The 23,031-nt window shown below is 37.8% G+C and overlaps 1 protein-coding gene across 1 annotated transcript; it reads right to left on the reverse strand.

Moving 5' to 3' along the window:
- Window positions 1-18,794: 18,794 nt before the first annotated feature.
- On the reverse strand, window positions 18,795-22,607 carry foxj1b (forkhead box J1b). Its single transcript, XM_026222888.1, has 3 exons — window positions 22,319-22,607; window positions 21,601-22,187; window positions 18,795-20,331 (listed from the first exon to the last, which is right to left on the reverse strand). Exons 2-3 carry the CDS (start codon window positions 22,153-22,155, stop codon window positions 19,531-19,533), a joined length of 1,356 nt encoding a protein of 451 aa, XP_026078673.1. The 5' UTR covers window positions 22,156-22,187; window positions 22,319-22,607; the 3' UTR covers window positions 18,795-19,530.
- Between the last annotated feature and the right edge of the window lie 424 nt (window positions 22,608-23,031).

Here is a 23,031-nt window from a genome sequence, read left to right on the forward strand (position 1 = left end):
GCTGAAGGCTCGGTACGGAGCCCCGCACGTCACCTGTAGGAGAGAAAAAACATCAATCCGTGGCGACGGTTTTGCAATCCGTCCCCTCAGTTTATAAACCGTGCTCATGAATTAATAAACTGTTCACTCGGTTTAACAAATCGTACCCAGGATTAACAAACCGTGCCCACGAATTCCCAGTCCGTGCGTTTAGATTGTGTAAACCGTACCCTCGGTTTTTGAATCCGTACCCACGAATTCATAATCCGTGCGCACGCTTTCGCAATCCGTTCCCTCGGATTTGAAAACTGACACGCATTTTACACTTAACAGTGAAACATGCATCTAACTCCGGCAGGTGGGGTGAGGTGGGTGGAGCTTAGTATAATAAAATCACAAAAATAAGTCTTCATGTTAAGAAAGAATTGTACACAAGCATTTCCAAAACTGTCCAAAGGTTATTTAAAAATAAAGCAATTCACAAATGATTTTATGACAAATATTTTTACTGTCTTGTACTCATTTATTTAGCCTACAAATTAAAATTATAAAAAATAACTTTATTTTTATTTGTATCATTATTAGGAAGTCGTGGCCTAATGGTTAGAGGGTTGGACTCCCAATCGAAGGGTTGTGGGTTCTAGTCTCGGGCCGGACGGAATTGTGGGTGGGGGGAGTGCATGTACAGTTCTCTCTCCACCTTCAATACCACGACTTAGGTGTCCTTGAGCAAGGCATCGAACCCCCAACTGCTCCCCGGGCGCCGCAGCATAAATGGCTGCCCACTGCTCCGGGTGTGTGCTCACAGTGTGTGTGTTTGTGTTCACTGCTCTGTGTGTGTGCATTTCGGATGGGTTAAATGCAGAGCACAAATTCTGAGTATGGGTCACCATACTTGGCTGAATGTCACTTTCACTTTCACTTTCACTCACTTTCACTTTCACTATTATATATTATTAAACAGGTTATGCATAAGAATCTTTTATCCAAAATAACTTACAAAAGAGGAAAAAATTACTCCAGAGTCAGTCACAATGCCAGGTTTATTGCACAATAATAATCAAGTGCTATTATAGATTATCAGCAATTGAACAAGATTTTAATGCGCATCTTTCTTATTAAATCTTTGTATTCCACCTCGTACTACACTTGATAGAGAATCACTTAAGACACTTTGCTGTAAACCTATTCCACATAATAATATTCAATAAAACTGTATGTTAACACGTAGGAGTTTGCTGCATGAATCCGTGAGTACGGTTTACAAATCCGAGGGAACGGATTGCGAAAGCGTGCGCACGGATTATGAATTCGTGGGTACGGATTCAAAAACCGAGGGTACGGTTTACAAAATCTAAGTGCACGGATTGGAAATTCGTGGGCACGGTTTGTTAATCCGTGGGCACGATTTGTTAAATCGAGTGAACAGTTTATGAATTCGTGAGTACGGTTTATAAACTGAGGGGACGGATTGCAAAACCGTCGCCACGGATTGCTTTTTTTTCTCCTACAGGTGACGTCCCGGTCTCCGTATACGGACATCACCGCAGCGAATGGTGCATTTACGTTATAGCCGCGGATATGAGACCTTACTCTGTAGTGGAAAACGCAGGTTTTAAGAACATGCTTAATGTAATTGAGCCCCATTACAATATTCCTTCACGAGCCCATTTCAGACAGACCGTAATTCCTGCTTTGTTCCAAAAAACATAAGCCCAAATAGAGAACCAATTGAGTAAAAACACACTAAATATAAAGAGTTATAGAGTTCCATATAAAAAGAGTTACATCTTTGTATTTGTTCATAACCACTACAACAATATTACATTTAATTTTTAAAAAAAAATTTATAAGGAGCTATTTTTGTTTTATACAGTATGCTGCTAAGAAAACACCATAGAAGATGGGTAAAGAATAGCTCCATCATTGTTCAATGTAAAAAAAAACACATACTTTGTTAGTTTTAATAAATAAAACATTTTTAAAAAAATCAAGGAAATTTATCTGCCAATTTTTTCTTTTTGCTGTATCTAAAACGTACCGAACCGTACCGAACCGAACCGTGACATCAGTGTATTGAACCGAACCGAACCGTGAATTTTGTGAACCGTTACACCCCTAATAGATATTATATTAAAAATGAAAAAAAGTGGTTTTGTGTTGATGTATAGGTAATTGTTGGTGTAGATTAGTCAAAACAGATTGAGAAACACTGCATTAGACCATCTTCGTGGTTTAAGGAACTCAAATACAGTAAGTACTAAATTTAATACTGGTTCTGCAACATCTCAGTTTACCACTCCCCACCCACTCCAAAAGTGGCATCAGTTCTAATGATGAATTCAGATTTACGGCACAAGTGTCCATTTCATAACCGGAATAACAGAAAGTATTACAAGTTGGACCTCCCTAACGCTTTTGACCCATTGTGCTGAGGAATGGAGCATTGTTCTCCCTCACGACCAGCGTGTGTAATCAGTAAACAGAGCATGTGTGGGCTTGCCCCGACCCGAGGAGCGGCCTGTGTCTCAGGTTGTTCTGTGCTGGATCAGCGTTATGAAAGGACTGGTTGGAGCATGAGGTTGTCAAAGATATTGGAGCGTCTCACTCTGAGGGGGTCATTCTGAATCACTGCGTACAGACGATAGTTCTTTCATAATAAAAAATGTCGCAACTGAACTTAACTCTGTAGTAGATGGCACTAATGCTGTTTGTCATCCACGAGCTCTATAAAGTCATGGATGCCAAGCCGGTTTGTCGTGAGCCAGCTGATTAATATTTCGATTCAGAACATTCATCTCATAACCCCTTCAGTTACTTCATTAAAGCTCATCATCTGAGATATCTGAGACTGGAGCATTTTGACGTGACTCACCACACAGATTTCAAGCCAACTGCTTTTCTCTTTTGATTTTAATTGACTGTTTTATGAAATCTAGTGTGTATCCAGCTCTTACACTTTCTTCTGCAAGATATTTCAGTTTTTCGTCAGACCTCATGACAATGTAATAGGTTCAGGCATAGTGATTATAGATTCTCAGTCAGATCCTCTGGGGCCATTGCTTTCACACACACACACACACACACACACACACACAGAGAGAAATAAGTACATTTAATTGGACATCTATCTGTCTGTCTGTCAAGATAATATTTATATATAAAAATAATAAATGCAAATGTTTAACTATCTGTCCTTTTCTATGTATATATATCTATATCTTTCTATTCTATCACTTCTTTCAATGTTCTCTAAGTTAGAATCAGTAAGATATACTTTCAGATAACTTTCACAGCCTTGCTGACCTCTTACCCTGACTTGTACAGTTGAAGACCTCAACACTCCTCAACAGTAACTCAAGCTGAATGAATCTCCCGATGGAGATAACAGAGCAGAACAGCATTTCCTGCTTTAAATGAAAGACATTTCTGGGAACCATTCATAAACCATGTGATTTTGTGTGCTATGTGAGCTCCTTGTTCTGTACTATGATTTTGTTGACCATCCATTGCAAATCATTCTAAGGTTACAGGGCTGACACTGGCATGACATTGCCAGGGCGAGTTGAGACATGTTCGAGGAGCCCTCCCAAGGACCAGGCACGTGGACCGTTGTACCATGAGCAGCTCTCACCAAATCACAGCCTGCAGTCACAGTGAATGGCCTGCCAACTAAATTACAGCTTTGCTGATTTACACTGGAGTGGCTCTCTAAACAGGATAATCAAGTGTTGTCTTCGCAGCTCACAACTCTCAACGAAACTCAAAGTTCAGAGGGAAGATTATTTCAGCAAAAGTCACAATCCTCTCAGCTGCTGATAAAGAACCCTATTTAAATATGTAGGCTAACTCATTGTTTGCAGAGACTAGAAAAAGTATTTCTCCGAAATTTACGCTTGAACTCAAAAACGTATAGATTCTGCCTTTTCTGTGTGACAACTAGCCCCAGTCTTTAAAGGGTATCCTGTCACGCACACCCGTCAGTTCTTTCTTATCCATTTCTTTCAAGTGTAACACATCCAAAATACTGGCCCCGACCTTTGAAAGCACCACACAAACTCGAGCCGTCTCATAAAACTAACAGGCGTGCCATCCGCTGCACGACTGTATGGTAAATCAGGCATGCATTGTCCCCGTTTAAAGATGAGGCTCATCCGTTCGGTCCAGACTCTTAACAAGAGCTTTACAATATGGTGTGAGTCGCTCGAGTGAATGAACACACCGGTGGATGAGGCTCAGCCTTGGGAGGTAACTCAGCAGGCCTCCATTTTAATGGTAAAACAGAATCAGGGAGCCAGGATACACATTTAAAGGATAAGACATGGGGAGAGACTGAGAGGGCCGGAATCACAGCAACTCCCCTTCCATCAGACGTCACCCTGAGAGGAACAACATGTTCAAGGAGCTTTTATGACAGCAGCTTTTTACTGAAGCATTTAATAAGCTGTGTAGTGATTGCCCAAGAAGTGTGTCTGTTACCGAAAAAAGAAAACACTGTGATAAAGAAATAAAGTGTTTGCAGTTGTATTATTTAGCATAGACGGGCAAATATGTGATCATACAGAATTTACTATTATAATCCTATTATGAATATGATGAATGGGGTCCAGTGTTGTTTTCGACCCAACTGACATTCCTTGTAAGGACAGTTCTTTAGAATATTGTTTTGCAGAAAAAAAGGTCAAGGTAAAAAAACAGTCAGGACAGTCATTTAATTTATGAACTAACCTTTTATTAAAATATATTTTTTCCAACCCGATCTCATGGCAATTCGTACATTTTTCACAAGATGGCTTATTCGTATGAATTTGTACAAATGACCTACACCTAACCCCGCCCCTAAACCTAACCATCACTGGGGTTTAGACAAATCGTATCAAATCGTACGAGTGAGGTCGTACAAATTCGTACGAATAAGCCACCTCGTAAAATACGTACGAATTGGCCGTGAGATAGCGTTGATTTTTTAATCATATCAAGCAGTATAAATACTATTTTATAAACTTTTTTCAGATTACCTAAGAAATGTTTCATAAGGCATGCATTTCCATTGACGGACTAGTTTTCCCCAAAATGAAAATTGGCCGAATATTAACTCCCCCTTTGGCCATCCAAGATGAAGATGGTTGTTTCTTCAATGGAACAGATTTAGAGAAATTTTGCATCACAGTGAAAGTCATCTCGTCTGAGTCAGAAGTGAAATATGCACAGTTCAAGCATTAATTACAATTTCTCCAAATCGATAAAGAAACAAACTCATCTACATCTTGGATGGGCTGAGAGTGCGTATATATTTTCAGCAAATTTTCATTTTTGGGTGAACTATTCCTTTAACAATAATAATTATTATTATCTTAAATGAAATTTGACTCTGTACTGACACTAAATATGCAGAAGTTTCAGTAAAGCACATTAAATAGTGTTCCTGTAGCTCAACTGGTAGAGCACTGCACTAACAAACAAGCAAGCGCAAGGTTGGGGGTTCGATCCCCCGGGAACACATGATATGTAAAAATTGATAGCCTAAATGCACTGTAAGTCACTTTGGATAAAAGTGTCTGCTAAATGCATACATTTTCATTTAATTTTAAATTTAAAAACAATGAGAAATAATTGTCGTCCCCATGAGCAGCAGATATTATACTGCACTGCAGGACTGTGTGGCTTGTTTTGCTCAGTTCTCCTATTCAAACACTACTGCTCCATAGAGAGCAGTCTGGCACTATCTGTTTGAGGCTTCACAAGGGAGTCATTCCAAAACAACAAGTTAAAAGTTTGCACAGACTTTGTTTCTATGACCTCAATTGGCCAAAAGGCCAGAACAATTAGCTGATTAGATATAAATGGCACACAGGAGCTCTTCTGGAACAGGCTGAACTTCATGACGGCATGTATATTGTGATCACCGTTTTATGAACATCTGTATATTTTCTATGTGAGGACCCACGCTCACAATGGAGTTGAATCTTTGGCATCAGTTTGTACACTTGACACTGAGTTTCTTTGCATGCTCCCAAGTGTTTTTGAGAGTTTGTCTGGAATAGAGTCAATGCGTCCCGTAGTCCTCTCTGAATTGGAGAGTGTGAATCTACACTTCCAAATGTCCTGGAATGATCAGTCTTTTAACAACTGCTGCTTTTACAGAACTAGACGAGCAAAACTTGCATGTCAGAACAACAAAACTTCGTCTTAGTCAATGGCTGCTTTGTCAATTTCAGCTTGTTGGCTCAAATATATCGCAGTTGTTTTGCTGAATCTTTTGATTCCCAGAGTAAGGACAACTGCTGTGGTGTTATTAGTCAAATGACAGAACTTGGATGGGCTCTAAACTCTTTGGCTAAAGCTGTGGTGGTTCTGTCTTCCTCTGTATTCACTGTTCTCATACAGCAGATAATTGGCATTAGTTGAGACCACATGGCCTTCTGTTTCAATGGACAGTCTTACCTGGCCAGGGTGAGTGATGCATAGCTGTCCTGTCCTGTGTGAAAGCTGTGATAGGAAAGTAGAGATCCCACAGGACTGTCACTCCTGTTCACCTCTTCTAATGATACCTCTACTATCATTAGACTGGCCCAATGCTTGTAATTTTCTCCCGTCTTTACCCATCCTTCTGTCCCCTGTCCTCTAATTACTCATCTGTGCAACAAACCTGTAGCCCACAGAGACATCTCAGCATCACAGGCCCCTTCAGCCAATGACAGAGCATATATTGTGGAAAGTTATTGCATATGGTAAAATAAAATCTAACATCAAATTGAACTTATTTATCAGGGTTTATCCTTAAAGCTATAGTTCACCCTAAAATAATGCTTGTGTCATAATTTACTCACCCTTATGTTGTTTTAAACCTGTATAGCTTTATTTACGTTTTGAAGAATGTTAGAAACCAAGCAGTTTAGGTTGCATTCCATTGTATGGACAAATCATTTAACTTTTTTTTTTTTTCTGTTCCACTGTAGAAAGAAAGTTTGGAATTTGGAATGACATGAGAGTATGTATCTTGTTTTGAATCTGTTTTTATATTCTTTTTGTAAAACATTCACATAGCAGAGAACATACTCCAGCAAAAAATAAATAAATAAATAAATAAATGAATCGATTCTTTAGTTTCTTTGTCTCCCATAAACAAATATATATAACAAAATATCTTCATATGTTAAGTTTTCAATCAGGGTTGAATTTAAGTTTATTTCATTTTATATTTCCTTATTTATTTATTTTTTGCATTCATATATGGATATAGATACATTTACTGAAACAATTTATAAAACTATAATTTGTCATTATAATACAGTAAAAGTATAATTTATTTGGCATTTGATGTATTGTAGAAGAGACATAAAAGTTTACAGGAATGGGACCAGAAGAAGACCCACACCAGTCTTGATCCTGAACCAATGGTTTATAGTACATATGTGCTCTCATGTGTGCCAAATTGCAATATACTTCCTTTTTGATTCGGCAGACACTGTTAAGCAAAGCAACCTTTGGCATACATTTATCAGTGTGCGTGTTCCCTGGGAATCAAACCTTGCATGCTCTACCAGTCAAGCTAAAATGCAGCACATACATCACAACAAACAAAATACAAGCTGGCATTGTGGCAAGCCAGTTACAATAATACTTTGACCCTGTGTTTGTGTTCCACTCAAATGACTACAGTAATATTGTTCGTTCTCGTCACTGTGGTGTGTTGTCAAACAACGTGTATTTAATTATAAACAGTTCAGTACTTAACACACGGGCACACACAAATCACACTCTCCATATATTTCCCTGCTTCAACTTCCCTATGTTTCTCCCCCTCTACTTCTCATCTCCGTCCCGCAGGAGAATTATTATCCACCTCAGTCCTCCTGGGCCCAATTACAAGGCCCTGTGTCATCAGAGGTGTTCACTTTTACCTTACTATCCTATTGAACTCACTGTATGTTTGACTGTGTTTATGACTGTATGTACATTTGCATGTGAATTCATGTGTATATGTATGTGTGCTTAGAGCTTGTCTTGTAAAGGGAAATTCTTTATTTCAGTTCATTCTCATTTATGTGATTCCAGATGGAACACATGAAGATATTTTGAATGTCAGTGGGGAACAGAACTACTTTGAACATCACTGATCATCTTTCTTTCCACTGTAAAATATGTTTGTTGCAATTTGCGATCACACTTAAAACTTAGCATTAGAATGAATTCCCAGACTCAACTTTTATGTCCTTTTATGTCAAGTTGTCACTAAATACAACTAAGCATTTCAAGTTGACTAAACTATACAAACACTTAGTCTTTCTAAACTTGCAATGAAGATTGAAAACATTGTGCAGGATATTTTTCACTATAGCATGCTTAGTATCCACTAACGCACTTATGGGCGGGTGTCATGTGACCCGTGCCCCCTATATCCACCTGCTGTCAGCTTGATTACAAGAAACCGGGGGAGTATGGAAGTGCATGGAAGCGCACATCCGTGCACTGCGCCTTCCAAAGATTCCCACTGCTTCTGAGAATCCAGAGCACTTGTGTTCTCCTGATTGTGTATTTGCAATGTATTAACCCAGTTCCCCTGAAAGCTGAAGCCACAAAGTATATGCGTGTGTGTGTGTGTGGATCCCAACCTGCCTGGAACAGGTGTGGTCCCTGTGGGTCCAATCAGTTTTAATGAAGCCCTAGTGGTAGGGTTTGTTCTACAGGAATAGGCTGATGTTTGCTCTACCCCTCTCTCAGGTATCAGCAAGTATATCTGCACTGCACCATCTCTCTGATTCAGCTCTGAGCGCTAGCAGTTTTATAATCGAATTTACTGAGCATTTACTCATCAGCTGTGTGCTGCTTGCACCTGAGGTTCAGCAAGTAAATGGACGGGAATAAATGAATAGAGTGATTAATAGTCTTTGTTTAATAAATCACACATGCATTGTTAGCATTATCAGCTCTTGATTGTCACGGAAGGAGAACTAATGTTCTTTTTAAATCGACATGACATAACATGAATCTTTTCCCAAAAGCACAGAGTCCCATAGCATTCCTGCAGCCACAAGGGTGTATGTAGATACAAATGATGCATCTCCAGAGAGCTTTTATGTGCCGCAAAAGAAGAAATCTTTCTTTTCAACAAACAGGAAAACAACTGCAGCTCAATGATACATGTCAAACTATATCACCTAGGGCCATAAGATAAATTCACAGGTGCCTAGAATAATTTGTTGAGATTTAATACCACAAAACATGTTTTGAAAGAGCTCTTTAAATAGACTCCAAGACTGATATAGAGGAGATTGAAAATGGTTGTAACATGACATGAACATTCACTTTTACCAACTAATTAGAAACAAGGGTGAAATGACTGACAACTATGTGTCTCTGTACAAATGTAAAGGATTGACTTCACTTTTTACTGTTGTGTTATAATTTCATTTGCAAGCAGGTTAATGCATGGTAAAACATGCGCTGCATAATGCATGCCACTTTTCTTGTTTAGTTTTATATAGGCCTATAAAATAAAAAAATAAAAAAATATGTCAGACAGGAGGGTGCTAACACTATTTCCTCATTTACTTTTACTGATTTTATTTATTTATGTTTTAACCCCGTATTAGCATCAATGGATACATTCATTGCAACATTATAATTTCAATACATTATTGTACTTTTACTGATTAAAAAAAAAAATTTAAGTGATGAGCAATTAGAGATTAACAATGCTGTTTTTTATATTTTTTTATTTATGTATTTCCCAAATCATTTTATTTTATAATAAAATGCTGTTCGAGAACAAAATTGATTTTAAAATGCTTAAAATAAAACGGGGGTGTAGTAAGGGAATTATAATAATAATTTTGAAATTACTTTAGTTTCAAGTAGATAATGTAGACTTTAGTTTCAAATGACAGACATTGACACGAAAAAGCGTTACAACTTTCCTGGTCAAAAAGCTACACAACAATAACTGCACTCAATTAGCAGGACTCGAAGGAGACACAATACATTGTGGGCTTTAGCTCTGAGCCAAGTGTCAAGTTCAAGCTCATTTAAGCTTCTGAACACCTCATCTCGGCACCGAGCCCGTACACGTAATGCGCGGGTCGGTCATCAATTATGAAGAAGAGAAGCGACACGTTCGACAGAGGTGTCGGAGACTGAGGCTCACATTTCCCCATGTGGAGTCATGCTTATGCAATCAGGTGCTATTTCTCTCAGTGATTTAGTGTGAGTGCTAAAGCAAATGAGATTTGCTCCCGGCCCACTCACCCAGACAGTGTAGGAGGAGAGAGTTTGAACAGGGCCAAACCAGCAGGCAGGTGACGGAGACGAGATCATTGCAGTATGTGATTAAGCAGAAGCAATGACATGCAGCTGGCTTTAATGAGAATGGGATGAGAGCAGTTAAAAAGTGCTACATACGAGAGCGCACGGGTTAGCACAGCTAATCATATAAGATACAGAGATAAAACACAAAGAAAGGGCTGGAAATGACTGGACCATGCTAACAGACAAAGGTGTAATGGAACACTAGTCAATAACTTGATATAGCTGTAGAAACCAGTTCTCCTAAAAATAAAACTCAATATTTATTCACGCTTGTCATTTCAAACACTCAAAACTTTATTCAGAAAACAAGAAAGTACTTGGGTCAATTATTACACAATTTTTTTTCTGTCCCATCTATCACGTAACTCTTCTCTGATGAGCTTAATTTAAATTTCTGTATTAATTTCATATGATATCTGTCTTGATTTAATGAAGAAAAAAATCCTCATCAATATTATTAAATGAAAAGGTGTCTGGATGAGCATATATGGATGCAGCAGTATGTTGGATGCAGCCATGCACGAAAGAAAGAAAGAAAGAAAGAAAGATTTTATCATGGTGAGTAGCAGACCCTGACAGCATGTCAAGTTATAAAAATAAAATATCAGGTTTAATATTTTTATAACAAGGTAAGGTAAATGTCATGTGGTGAAAATCCATGATACTTTATTTTTTAACCAACATTTTCATTTATTTTTAATATGTTTCTCACATGGTGTTTTTCTGAGGTCCACTTTAAATGTATGGAAAAGAGCAGTACAAACATTCTTCAAAACATGTCCTTTTGTGTTCCACAGAAAAAAAGGTCAAATGTCGTTTGGAATGACATAGAGGATGATTCATTTTCATTTATAAGTGATCTAAGTGATACCGCACTAATTCACAGTTCTATATCCTCAAACTAGAGACACAAAATATCTCCATATAACTCCATATAAATGGAGTCTGAGCGAGCTGGATAGGTGGTAAAAGATTCAGAGAATGGCACTGCATTTGTTTTCTCTCTTTGCTGACTGGCATGGGGCAGCAGTGTGTGTGGCCGGGCTCCAGGGCACTGCCTCTGGTTCGGGGCGTCCCGACACTATGCCCTCTGGCTGCTCTCTCTCGCTCAGCCACAGAGATCTAAGAAACCCCTGAGGAATGCTTTTCACCAGCCACCCTGCCAACCCGTCCTGGGCCTGCACCATGCTTTATAGCAACCCACAAAGGATATGGAGAAGAAATGAAAGGAGCAGGCAGGAGTGACATTTAGGAGGACTGTGTTGACTAATTCTGCATTCCAATCACGGCTGTGGCTCGTATCCAGCGAGCCATATTTTTGGTACGCTGCATTTGGGAAATGCTCTTTCTGTCTGCTTGCATGAGTTTAAGCACAGTTAAGATAAATCGATACAATAAATCATTTCATAAGACCTCCACAGCCAATAAGCAGTGAAATCTCACCATAAGATTTTAGAGGGAAATATGACATATGTCTTCATAATGCAATCGCATTAAGCATTGATCAGGGACTGTTTCTCCCTTGTTAAATTGTCACTGAGTAAGTTATATCTACATATTTATCATATCTGTATACTGACATATTTAGGAGACAAAATAATGCTATTCAATATCTTCATGAAAGGCGGCCTCTGAATGGGCTCTTCACCCCTTCTGAAGTGTCTCCTAATAGCATCTCCTTTCATTTAGAATGCATAGCAGTTTATTGCGACTTGCGTCTATTTTGGGTTTCCACGCAATCAATAAAATTAGCACAGCAAGAAGGATAAAATAAACCTGGCAATTGTAGTAGCGATGTAGGCAACAAAACTGGGCTGTTTCAAATAAAATCATGATTGATAGTACAACTGATTGTAAAATGGTACATTTTTAACATAATATTTGCTAGCTCAGTAGTGATTCTTAACTGGTTTTGCTGCTTGATGCGAAGACCGAACACAGCATCTTTATTTTAAAATGTATTAATTAACAAGCAGAATAAAAAAGCAAAATCGCATAAACATTTTGGTCAAATAAAAGGTCAAAATAATTTATAATTAAATTTTAAGAAGTCTTTTATGCTCTGCATGCCTGTAATTATTTGATCAGAATAAATAATAATAATAAATAAATAAAAATATTTATTTTAACTTGTAGTAATATTTCACAATATTACTTTTTTTATGTATTTTTGATCAAATATATATCATATATATATAGTTTACTTTATTCCAAATTATTTATTATTTAGGCTTTTAGCAGAATAAGTATATGTTACAAACTTTCATTCTAATGCGTATCTTATAACTTTGAACAATATTTTCCAATTCGATTCTATAGTGTATAGAAAGCTTCGTAAAGATGTTTTTACACTTATGATGACAACATTATGTTGGTTTTTATGATTGAGTGTGCTCAAATACATGAAAAACACGTTTAATTGCCAAATTTTTATTGATGCAGATCTGTCAAAAAATATTATCGCACAAACTGCTCTGTAGTTCAGTGAGATAAGAGTCATTTTATTACCTTTGCCCTTTAACCTGCTTCTGTTGGGAACCACTGGCCAATCCAGCCTGGAATGAAAGGGTTTGTTTAGTTAAGTAAAGCTTAAAATAAGATTAGCCATAACGACTCACAATCACTATGGGGCTTTTTGTATTCCAACTGTTCATTGGCTACATCTGTGACTCATGAAAAGGCAGCGGTATTAACAAAAAAAATGTCCCTGCAAGCTTTGAATGCATGAAAGGAATTCATGAAGAAGCTCATGATACCTTTACGTCAAGTCAAATGTATTTGTACGCACTTTTCACAATAAAGAAAGCAGCTTTTCAGAAAATCACGATGTTAATATCCTCATGTTTTCTAATCTCATTTAATAGACTTTTTGCAAAGATGCAACCAATTAAGCAGCTAAGTTATATAGCCCTTATGTGATTATACTGTATGTGTGTGTGACTTATATATCCAAACTCATATAAAGAGTCTTCAGTGTGAGAAAGAAAGAAAGGAAGAATGTTAGGTAATATTAGGTAGGTAATATTTTCTCTTTTCTGAAAGGTAGACAAAATGAAACAAATGTCCCTTTCCTACTACATTTAGCCAAATCAAGAGCTATTATAACATGATGATTTTATTTGTATTTGTTTATACTTTATCATGCTGACATTTGAAGAGATTTATTGAAGTCTATGATAATATTTTATTTTTTGCATGTTCAACTGCTTGTTTATTGAACCACACAACTTTGTTTCGGTAGCCAACAGACATACTGTAACTTTTTTTCTCTAAGAAATAATAATAAAAGATTATGCCAAATTACTTAAACTTGCAAAAGCTTTTTTAATCTTAAAAGGGTCATATGATGTTGCTAAAAAGAACATTGTGTATTTGCTGTAATGAAATGTGTTTATGCAGTTTAAGGAAAAAAAAATATATTTTCCACATACTGTATTTTGTTTCTCCTCCGCCTTTCTGGAATGTGTCATTTTTTTACAAAGCTCATCGGTCTGACAAGCGAGGTGTGCTTTAATTGGCCAGCTATCTAGTACGTTGTGATTGGCCGAATGCCTCAAACATGTGACGGAAATGTTAAGCCTCTTACCATACTGTGTCCCGGTCAAAACAGCCGGTCTACTCTGCCAGGATCAGGAAACAGTCCTCCATTAAATGCGTTGCACATATCTAAATATTTGGGTTGAACTGTTCTGGAACAGTGTTGTAAATTCAACTTAACCACTAATTTCTAGTTCTGTCTTCTTTTGGAAACCAACTATTTATTTTTGCTTTCACAACGAAACAGCGTCTCAATTACATGGGCCCGGCAGCAACAACAATACTACAGCGAGAATAAAAGGTATGCCTTCTTTCTTTGCCTGAATATTTGGGCGGTGTTCTGCAAATCTTCCCACATTGTGATGTAGACATGTGGGGGCGTGTTTAAACGAGACGTTTTAGAGGGGTGTGGTTGACACTTAACTTTTATAAAGAATATCTCTTTGGATTTGAGACTTCAGGGTCTGCAACTTAACAGATCTTCTTTATGCACCAAAAGCTTGTAACACTCCACAGAGAAAGGAAAACTTAAAATCATATGACCCCTTTAATGTGGTATTTAATGAGGCTTCTTTTCCCTTTATGGTGATGTCAGGACAGAACAGGAATTTTTGGCCTCAATAACATTATCAAATTCAAATTTAAAGGGATAGTTCACCCAAAATGAAAATTAGCCCATAATTTACTCACCCTCAAGGCATCCTAGGTGTATATGACTTTCTTCTTTCAGACAAATACAATCAAAGTCATAGTTAAAAAATGTCCTGGCTCTTCCAAGCTTTATAATGGCAGTGATTGGTTGATATTCAATACTCCAACAGAAGTCTAATATAATGTGCCAATCCATCATAGAAAGTATCCCACACGGCTCTGGGTGGTTAATAAAGGCTTCCTGAAGTGAATTGATGCCTTTTTGTAAGAAAAATATCCATATTTAAATCTTTACAAATACATACATGAGAGAGTTACATTCCAGCGGCTGGCGCAGCCTAACTCTGAATGTATTTGTCTGAAAGAAGAAAGTCATATACACCCAAAATCATAGATACACTGTAAAACCCGACAAGTTAACTTAACTCAAACCGTTTGAGTAAACAGATTGCCTTGATTTAAACCATGTAAGTTTTAAAACTTTGCATTCAAGTAATTAAGTGATTAACTAAGTGCTGATTGAGAATTAGTGATGAACAGCTGCTGTTAACAAACAGAATCACTGAAGAAAAGAGAAACACAAGAACTACAACAACTGACTTCAGACACAGACTTAGATGAAATCAACTGAAATAAAATACATGAAATCTCTCAAGATCTGATTAAACAACCCCACAAACAGCATCACCAGCTCCACTTATTAATAACCAGACTGACTTTATTTCTGTCAGACGTCTACAGAAGATCTTATTGAGCATGAACTAAGGTTTAGATGTTGATTTATTGTTTCATTTGAAGTAACCATGTTAGAGATCAGTGTCTGCTTTAGTTGGTCTCTTGACCCTTGATTTCTGTCTTAGTCTTTTCTTTGGCTGTTATAACTGTGTGTTTCTAAAACACATTTGTTGTAACTCAAAAGCCCAGAAGAAATGCCATCAGGTGTTAACCTGTACCTAGATGTAGGTTTGTTATACTTTATATTGGTATAACAACCAATTATATATATAATTATGCAACTGCTAGGAGTCTAATCTCTGATGAAATATGGGTTGTGTAATTAAATTGAGTATAGTAAAAGTGATTCTTAGAGCCAGTGGTTCTGTAATAATCAGTTAATACAAAGACTTTCCAAACAGTTTGGTCTTCACTGGTGTCAGTTAGTCACACACAGACATCAATAATCAGAATATGAACCTCAACAATGGTGACCATAAAAGAAAAAAAAAAAAATGCTGCAGAGCATGCTGGGAGCCATGGATGAGTTTTGTACTACAATAGTACCCAGCATGCATTGCAGTATGTTTTTTTGTCACCATTGTTGAGGTTCATATTCTGATTATTGATGTATGTGTGTGACGAGCTACTGGCATAGAAGACAAATGTATGTGTACAAAATGTTTATGAAATCATTTTTATATTAACTGATTATCACAGAATCACTGGCTCTTAGTGTCATTTTTATTAGGTCCACTTCTACTAATTACACATTTGTTTAATCAGAGATTAGACTCTGTATAGATCAAAATTTGTGAATAATAATGAAAAATTATCATCACAGCTATAACGTACAACAATCTACACGTAGGTACAGGTGAACACCTGATGGCTTTTCTTCTGGGCTTTTGAGTTACAACAAATGTGTTTTAGAAACACACAGTTATAACAGCCAAAGAAAAGACTAAGACAGAACTCAAGGGTCAAGAGCCCAACTAAAGCAGACACTGATCTCTAACATGGTTACTTCAAATGAAACAATAAATCAACATCTAAACCTTAGTTCATTCTCAATAAGATCTTCTGTAGACGACTGACAGAAATAAAGTCAGTCTGGTTATTAATAAGTGGAGCTGCTGATGCTGTTTGTGGGGTTGTTTAATCAGATCTTGAGAGATTTCATGTATTTTATTTCAGTTGATTTCATCTAAGTCTGTGTCTGAAGTCAGTTGTAGTAGTTCTTGTGTTTCTCTTTTCTTCAGTGATTCTGTTTGTTAACAGCAGCTGTTCATCCCTAATTCTCAATCAGCACTTAGTTAATCGCTTAATTACTTAATTGCAATGTATATCTTCTTTCAATGAACTCAACTGAATTAAGTTCAGAGTACTCGTAACTATTAGTTTTTTGAACTTAAATGGTTTAAGGCAATCAGTTTCCTCAAACGGTTTGAGTTAACATAACTTGTCAGGTTTGAGTGAGGCTGTGTCTGAAGTCAGCTGTTGTTCCTTTCTCTCTTTTCTTCAGTAATTATGTTTGTTAACAGCAGGTGTTCATCACTAAAGCTCAATTAATCACTTAATCACTTAATTGCAATGTATATCTTCTTTCAGTGAACTCAACTGAATTAAGTTCAGAGTACTCATAACTGTTAGTTTTTTCAACTTAAATGGTTTAAGGCAATCAGTTTCCTCAAACGGTTTGAGTTAACATAACTTAAGGATATCTGTTTACTCAAACCGTTTGAGTTAAGTTTACTTGTCGGGTATTACAGTCAAGGCAATCGGTTTACTCAAACGATTTGAGTTAAGTTAACTTGTCGGGTTTTACAGTGTATACATACATACCAGAAGAGTATTTGTGTCATTTTGTGTGTCATTTAATTAATTGCTGAATAAATTAATAGATCAAACAAAACAAAAAAAGTGCCATGTCATTGAGTACGTTTCAGGGTGAAAATACACACACTGAGTGCTGACACCAGCGTTTTGCTGACTTTTCCAGCAGAATGGCTGACACATCTCACATAACACCTGTAATCAGCTGCTGCCAGCGGTCCACGGGGGACATAAAGCAGTGTGGAGATGCCCCGCCGTGACAGTCGTCCTTGTTCAAGCTGACAGGTCTGTATACGGGGCCGGAGCGGTGACAGCACCCGTGTAAATACAGGCAGGAATCTCTGCCTCCGGGGAGATAATGTTATCTCCAGCGTCAAGGAGTTCTCCCATCCCTCCTCCACAAAAACCCATCCCCTGAGAAGCATAAGGCATCTCCCTCCCACACCTCCCCTCTCACCCTGCCTACACCGCAGTCCTGACACTAAGTCACCTCTGTCATGTCCACAGAGACTCGAAGCGTGCTGTTGTGGTGAAAACAGAATTCGTGAACTGCAGAGGATCACTTACTGGTCACTGAATATATGTTTATGTGTATGAATATATGCCCTTGCCATGACCATAGCTAGTTGGGATTACCATTTCTGCTTTATCTTGGTGTTCAAGGAATGTAAATTACTCCACAGATTCAGAAGGGTCTCTACACATGACTTCCAACAGAAGGAGGCAGAGCCGATGAAATTGACTAATCCTCCCTTTCCTTTTTTTCTTTTTCATTAAAAAGAGATTTTAAGTGTGAAAGTATTATTATTTTTTGCCTCAAATGCAGTGGATTTTCACAGATATTCAAGTCGGCTGGATTATTCAAGGTGGGAGGCACAGCAAGGAAATTAACTTGACAGAAAATAAAACACAAGTTACTAAAATGAGCATTTCTTGGCTATTTAGTCTTTGACTGCTCCATCTGTATGCCGTCCATTGTTTAAAACAAAGATGGCCATCCAAAATCAAGGGACAATGCACACTATAATACATATTATATAAAACATACCAAAGACTTCTGAATACCCTTACAGTGACTTTGACTAAACCATTGTCAATGTATAGGACCAGCCTGTGTGCCAGACTGTCAATTTAGACATGCTTGACACTCTTTGACACGTCATGGTAATGTAAGGAGAAATGCAGGCCCATCTGGGCATGATTTTACTGTATCAATGATGTCAATCAAACCACTCTGACAATAAATCATGATAGCTTTGTGAAAAGGGACAAGATGGATTCCCGTTTAAGGTGTGGTATGAAGGAGAGATTTTTGTTTGTTATTTTTTTGTGACATAGGAGGAACAATCAAAATACAGCCTTTGTATCCAGCTAGCAAGTCAATGGGACTTTATTAGAAAATCTTTGCCATGAAATTGATCGGCTAAATTTTAGAGAACACACATTTTTAGTACGTGAGGTACTTATTGAGGTGTGTGCACTTTTGAATGTAGACTAAAAAAGTTTTGGTGTTTATAAAAACTGATCAAAATCTGAATTATTAATATAAGTACCACAATGGCTATAAATAGTTAAACAAATAGCGTTAGCTTATTCTTATAATGGCAAACAAAGAATGTTGTGCACTAACTTGTATGTGAAATTTTGAGGAACAGAATGAGTTTTTTTTTGAAAAACGCAAAAATTCTATGGAAACAATGTACATTTATTTAATATCCATATAAACTCATCTGTTGCAAAAATCAAAAGCTATCAACTGAAAAAGGTTGTACAGATTGACATTTTTATTCAAGTACAGCATCTATTTTGTTTCACGCTGCATATTTTAGTCCATTTCTCAAAGAATCGATACAAGTACACTTCTAGAAGTCATTGCCTTGTAAGACTGCCACCCACAATTCATGCTAAATCTGAGACTAATGCATTACATTTTGAACTGTAGGAGAGCACTTGTGGGACACGTTGCACTCTCAAAGATTATCATAAAAGGGAGAAAATAAATTATGAGTCTAGATCACTGGGCAACAAACGGAGCTAATGTTTCAAAGTGCTTGTGCTGGGTTATTTTGTCTCTGGAAATGATTTTGTGAAGCACTTTGGCTCGTTGCATCCCTTTTCTCTCAAATATGTGATTTTTATATTTTTTTTGTTTTTGTTAGAATTATATAAAGCATGGCATTGCCTAAAATATCAAGTAAACTAAAACGGATATATTAGATTGATTAATCAATAAGGAACGAAATGTCAATATCCTAAATAACTACGTTTGTCCCACAACATTTATCCATTTTAAGAAATTTTCCATTGAAAAACAAAAAAAAAACAAATCAAGAATTCAAAGATCAAGAGTGATTATAAATGAATCAGTATATGCTCTTACAAAATGCAAAAGAAGTACAAAGAATAATTACACATAACCTCTCACGTTCTTCATGCTAATGTAGCAAAACAAAAGTCATTAGGTCTTCAGACGAGCAAAGACAGTGCGTATGTATTCAGACATGTTCACAGATATGACTCGGCTCTTTCCCAGAGTTGCATCTCCGAGAAGAATCCCTCACAAAGCCCATAGCCATGATCCAAGGTAAGTGGGATGGCTTGGACTTCCTCTTTAATCTCCCAAGGGTGCTGCTGATGCTGGTGAAACTGATCTGTGAACATTCCCTCGTAATATTGCGGATGGACCTGTACCTGCTGGTGGTGCTGTTGGTGAAAGTCCTCCATGTTGCATCCCATCATGCCGTTCGCCTCTAGGTAAGCACAAGCCTGTTCGTCCTCATTGCTGTAGCCAGGCCCGTGCTGGATCTGGGAAGATAGCTCCATCTCGCATCCCAGCGAGCTCAGTGCTGTGTTGATATCCAAATCCTCAAAAGTGCTGTCATTCCCACTTAGCACATCGTCAAAAACAGATGCCAGGTCAAAATCTCCTCTCAGTATGTCTGAAGTTTTGATGTCGGTGGTTAACAGTGGGCTCTTGGAGACTCTGGCCAGCTTGCTGCCTCGTTTGGGGAAGACTTGCTTGCGTTTGTTTCCCGGGACAGGACTTTGGAAGTGGACCATTCCCATTTGTTGGCCAGTCTGACTGCACTGAGAGCCGTATGAAGAGCTGGGAGAGGATAACATTTTGCTCTGTCTTTGGGTATTGAAGTTTGTGGCAGGCATTCGCCGCCGTTTGAAAACCCCATTGACAAACATGTCAGCATACTGCGGGTCGATTTGCCAAAAGCCTCCCTTTCCTGGCTCATCTTTCTGCCTGGGCACTTTCATGAAGCACTTGTTCAGGGACAAGTTATGGCGGATTGAATTCTAAAAGAAAAGAAGAAAAATCTGTTTATTTACGAGTTAACAATAGGTATAGCAGTTTTTTTTTTTTTAATTGAAAAAAAAATCTAATTTAACTAAGCTGTTTGAATACAGAGCCTAATTTTGGATAGAGTGTAGAATATAAACGCGATAACTTTTAGTGACTAATGATTAAATTAAGTATATTTAAATAAGTGTAAGGAAACTTTACAGTGAAGAAGACAGCACGCATAAAATCCCAGTGTGCAACAGGTAGAGGTGTCCTGTTTCATTGGCTCAGAGACAAATGGGGGAAGGGAATGTGTACAGAAGATGAAACGTAGGGAATAAGGCAGACGCTCTCTAGTAATGCAGCGCTTCTAGTTTCACATGATCAGTGGCTCCCTTAAGGATCCCTCATTACGGAAGGAGGACTCAGGAAACCTAGTGCTCTTGGGTATAGTGGTCTCAGCTTCCATCATCAGTCACCCTGACTTATCTATAGATGAGTGCACAGGACTGTTTTGGTAGTGCTGTATCAACAAACACCAATTAATAGTGTCAATTTTGACTCACGAGTGAATGACTCTTCAGAAAAAACAGAAACATACAGTGAAATATTCGATTACCAAACAAATGACTGAAATTGTTCTTTATAGTGAGAATCTTAAATATACAGAGCTACAAGTGTATTGTGAGTGCAGAACTACTGACTCTTATGAACCGGTTCCTTTCAGTGAATCAGAAACATACAGATATGTAAATGCAGTACGACTATCAAATGAATGACTCGCCTGAGTCGGTTCTTTTTTTAGTGAATCAGAAACATACAGTCATACAAGTGGAGTCTGAATCCCGACTGTTTTTAGTGAATCATAAACCTTGAAATTTAATGAATTGAGCAGCAAGTTATTATCTTTACGTTTGATTCAAAAGGTTTAAAAAGTAAACACTTCTTATAAGAAATGCATTAACTTTTTTATATCTGGTCTGGAAAATTGCAATTGAAAAATAATCTGCGATTATCTTATTTAGAAAGAGACTGAATAAAATAATTTTAACAAAAATAATTGTATTTCTTTCCCCCCTACAAAAGTACTAAAAGAATCGTTAAAAGAGCCGTTAAGAAACCTGAATGTTAAGAGGACTCGTAGGTGCACCTGTTTCACAAAATAAATAAATAAATAAATAAATGCTGTTTTTCTTTCTCTGTTTTAAAAATCTAAAGATACTGCATTTCAATGCAGAAAAAAAATCATTAAGTGGTTCTCAAAGATAAACAGGTGAAGTTACCTGCCAACTTGGCTCCGCGTATCTGTAGTAGCAGTAATTCTCCGTGATCCAGCTGTATATGGCTGACAGAGTGATTTTGGTTTTGTTGCTAGCTTGCATTGCCATGCAAATCAGAGTGGCATATGAATATGGTGGCTTCACATGGCGGTTTGTTTTATAGTCTATTTCCTCAGACGGATTTGTTTGCGCCGTTATGTAGAGCCCCGCTTGCTGGGGCGCGTCTGAATTCGTCAAACTGCTGCAGGACGTCGTGGGATTCCCAGGTGTTTGTGGCATCCCTGTGGCGGCGGTATCTCCAGCAGGTGGGCTGGAGGGCGAGTCGGTGCCCCCCTGCTGGTTTTTGTTGTAGAAGAGGTGTTGAGGATGGCAGCCGGAGCTGGGAGTCCGCTCAGGATTGGCACTGAGGATGGAGAAGTTCTGCAGCCAGTGCAGACTGGTGAGACTGTCGTCAAAGTGAACAGAGCCGCTCACATTGTCCTGATCCTCCGGATGGAGCATCATCCATTTCTCCTTGAATTTATTCGCTATCTCGGGACTCACTAACACTGGCATCATGGGCACGATTTAGTGTTTTTGAAGAAACAGATCTGTAAAACAGACAGCGTTGCTTGAAATTTCAAAAATTAACAGTTAATAAAAAATGAACAGTGAGTATTTTGTAAGCGTATAATCCATCACAAGGTTGGGCAAAACGAAATCCCTCAAATCAAATGCCTACCTGCGCAATGAAAACACACCGAGGACCTTTCGGTTTGACCCGTAACGGTGAATATCTCTCCGTCCGTTAGATACAGCCCGTTCGCCTCAGTGCAACAAGTGCAGCGGATCCACAAAATTAGACATGTCCTGACATCGACTGTGTAAAAGTATCATTCCATTCCTGTCTTTAAGAAAGCCATGTAGAAACACTTTTACGTTTTCGCAAGCGAGTGAATAAGAGAGAAATGAGCTGTAGGCTTTGCACTCTGCCGTTTTGCCTGTTTCTTAATAGCCCTTTAAATGTTGACGCTCTCTGATTGGCTGAGAGCTCCAGAGTTCAACATGTCATTGTCCCTCGCGAGGAGTGCTTTCAACCACACATCCGCGCAAAATATGACAGGTGCTCATTTATTTTGCAATTATAGCAATTTATTAAATGATTAAATTAAGCATTCTTTTTTAAACCTCGTGAACTGACACATATTTACTAATTTAAGCGCAGCCCATAAACATATACATTAATATGTTTTGCGTTTTATTTATTATTATTATCAGCATCCTTATCATTTTTTTATTTTTATTATTATTCTTTCTCGACATCAATTTTACTTTTTACGATGCTTCATCATGTCTGAAGTGAGTCGTTAAAATGTCGTTGGTAATAAACGAGGCGCGCGCGCCAAGAGTTTAAGAAAGGCGCACAAATGAAAAGAGCGAAGTGCAATAAAAGGA

This window comes from Carassius auratus, chromosome 37, assembly GCF_003368295.1.
Source record: "Carassius auratus strain Wakin chromosome 37, ASM336829v1, whole genome shotgun sequence".
Lineage (NCBI taxonomy): Eukaryota > Metazoa > Chordata > Actinopteri > Cypriniformes > Cyprinidae > Carassius > Carassius auratus.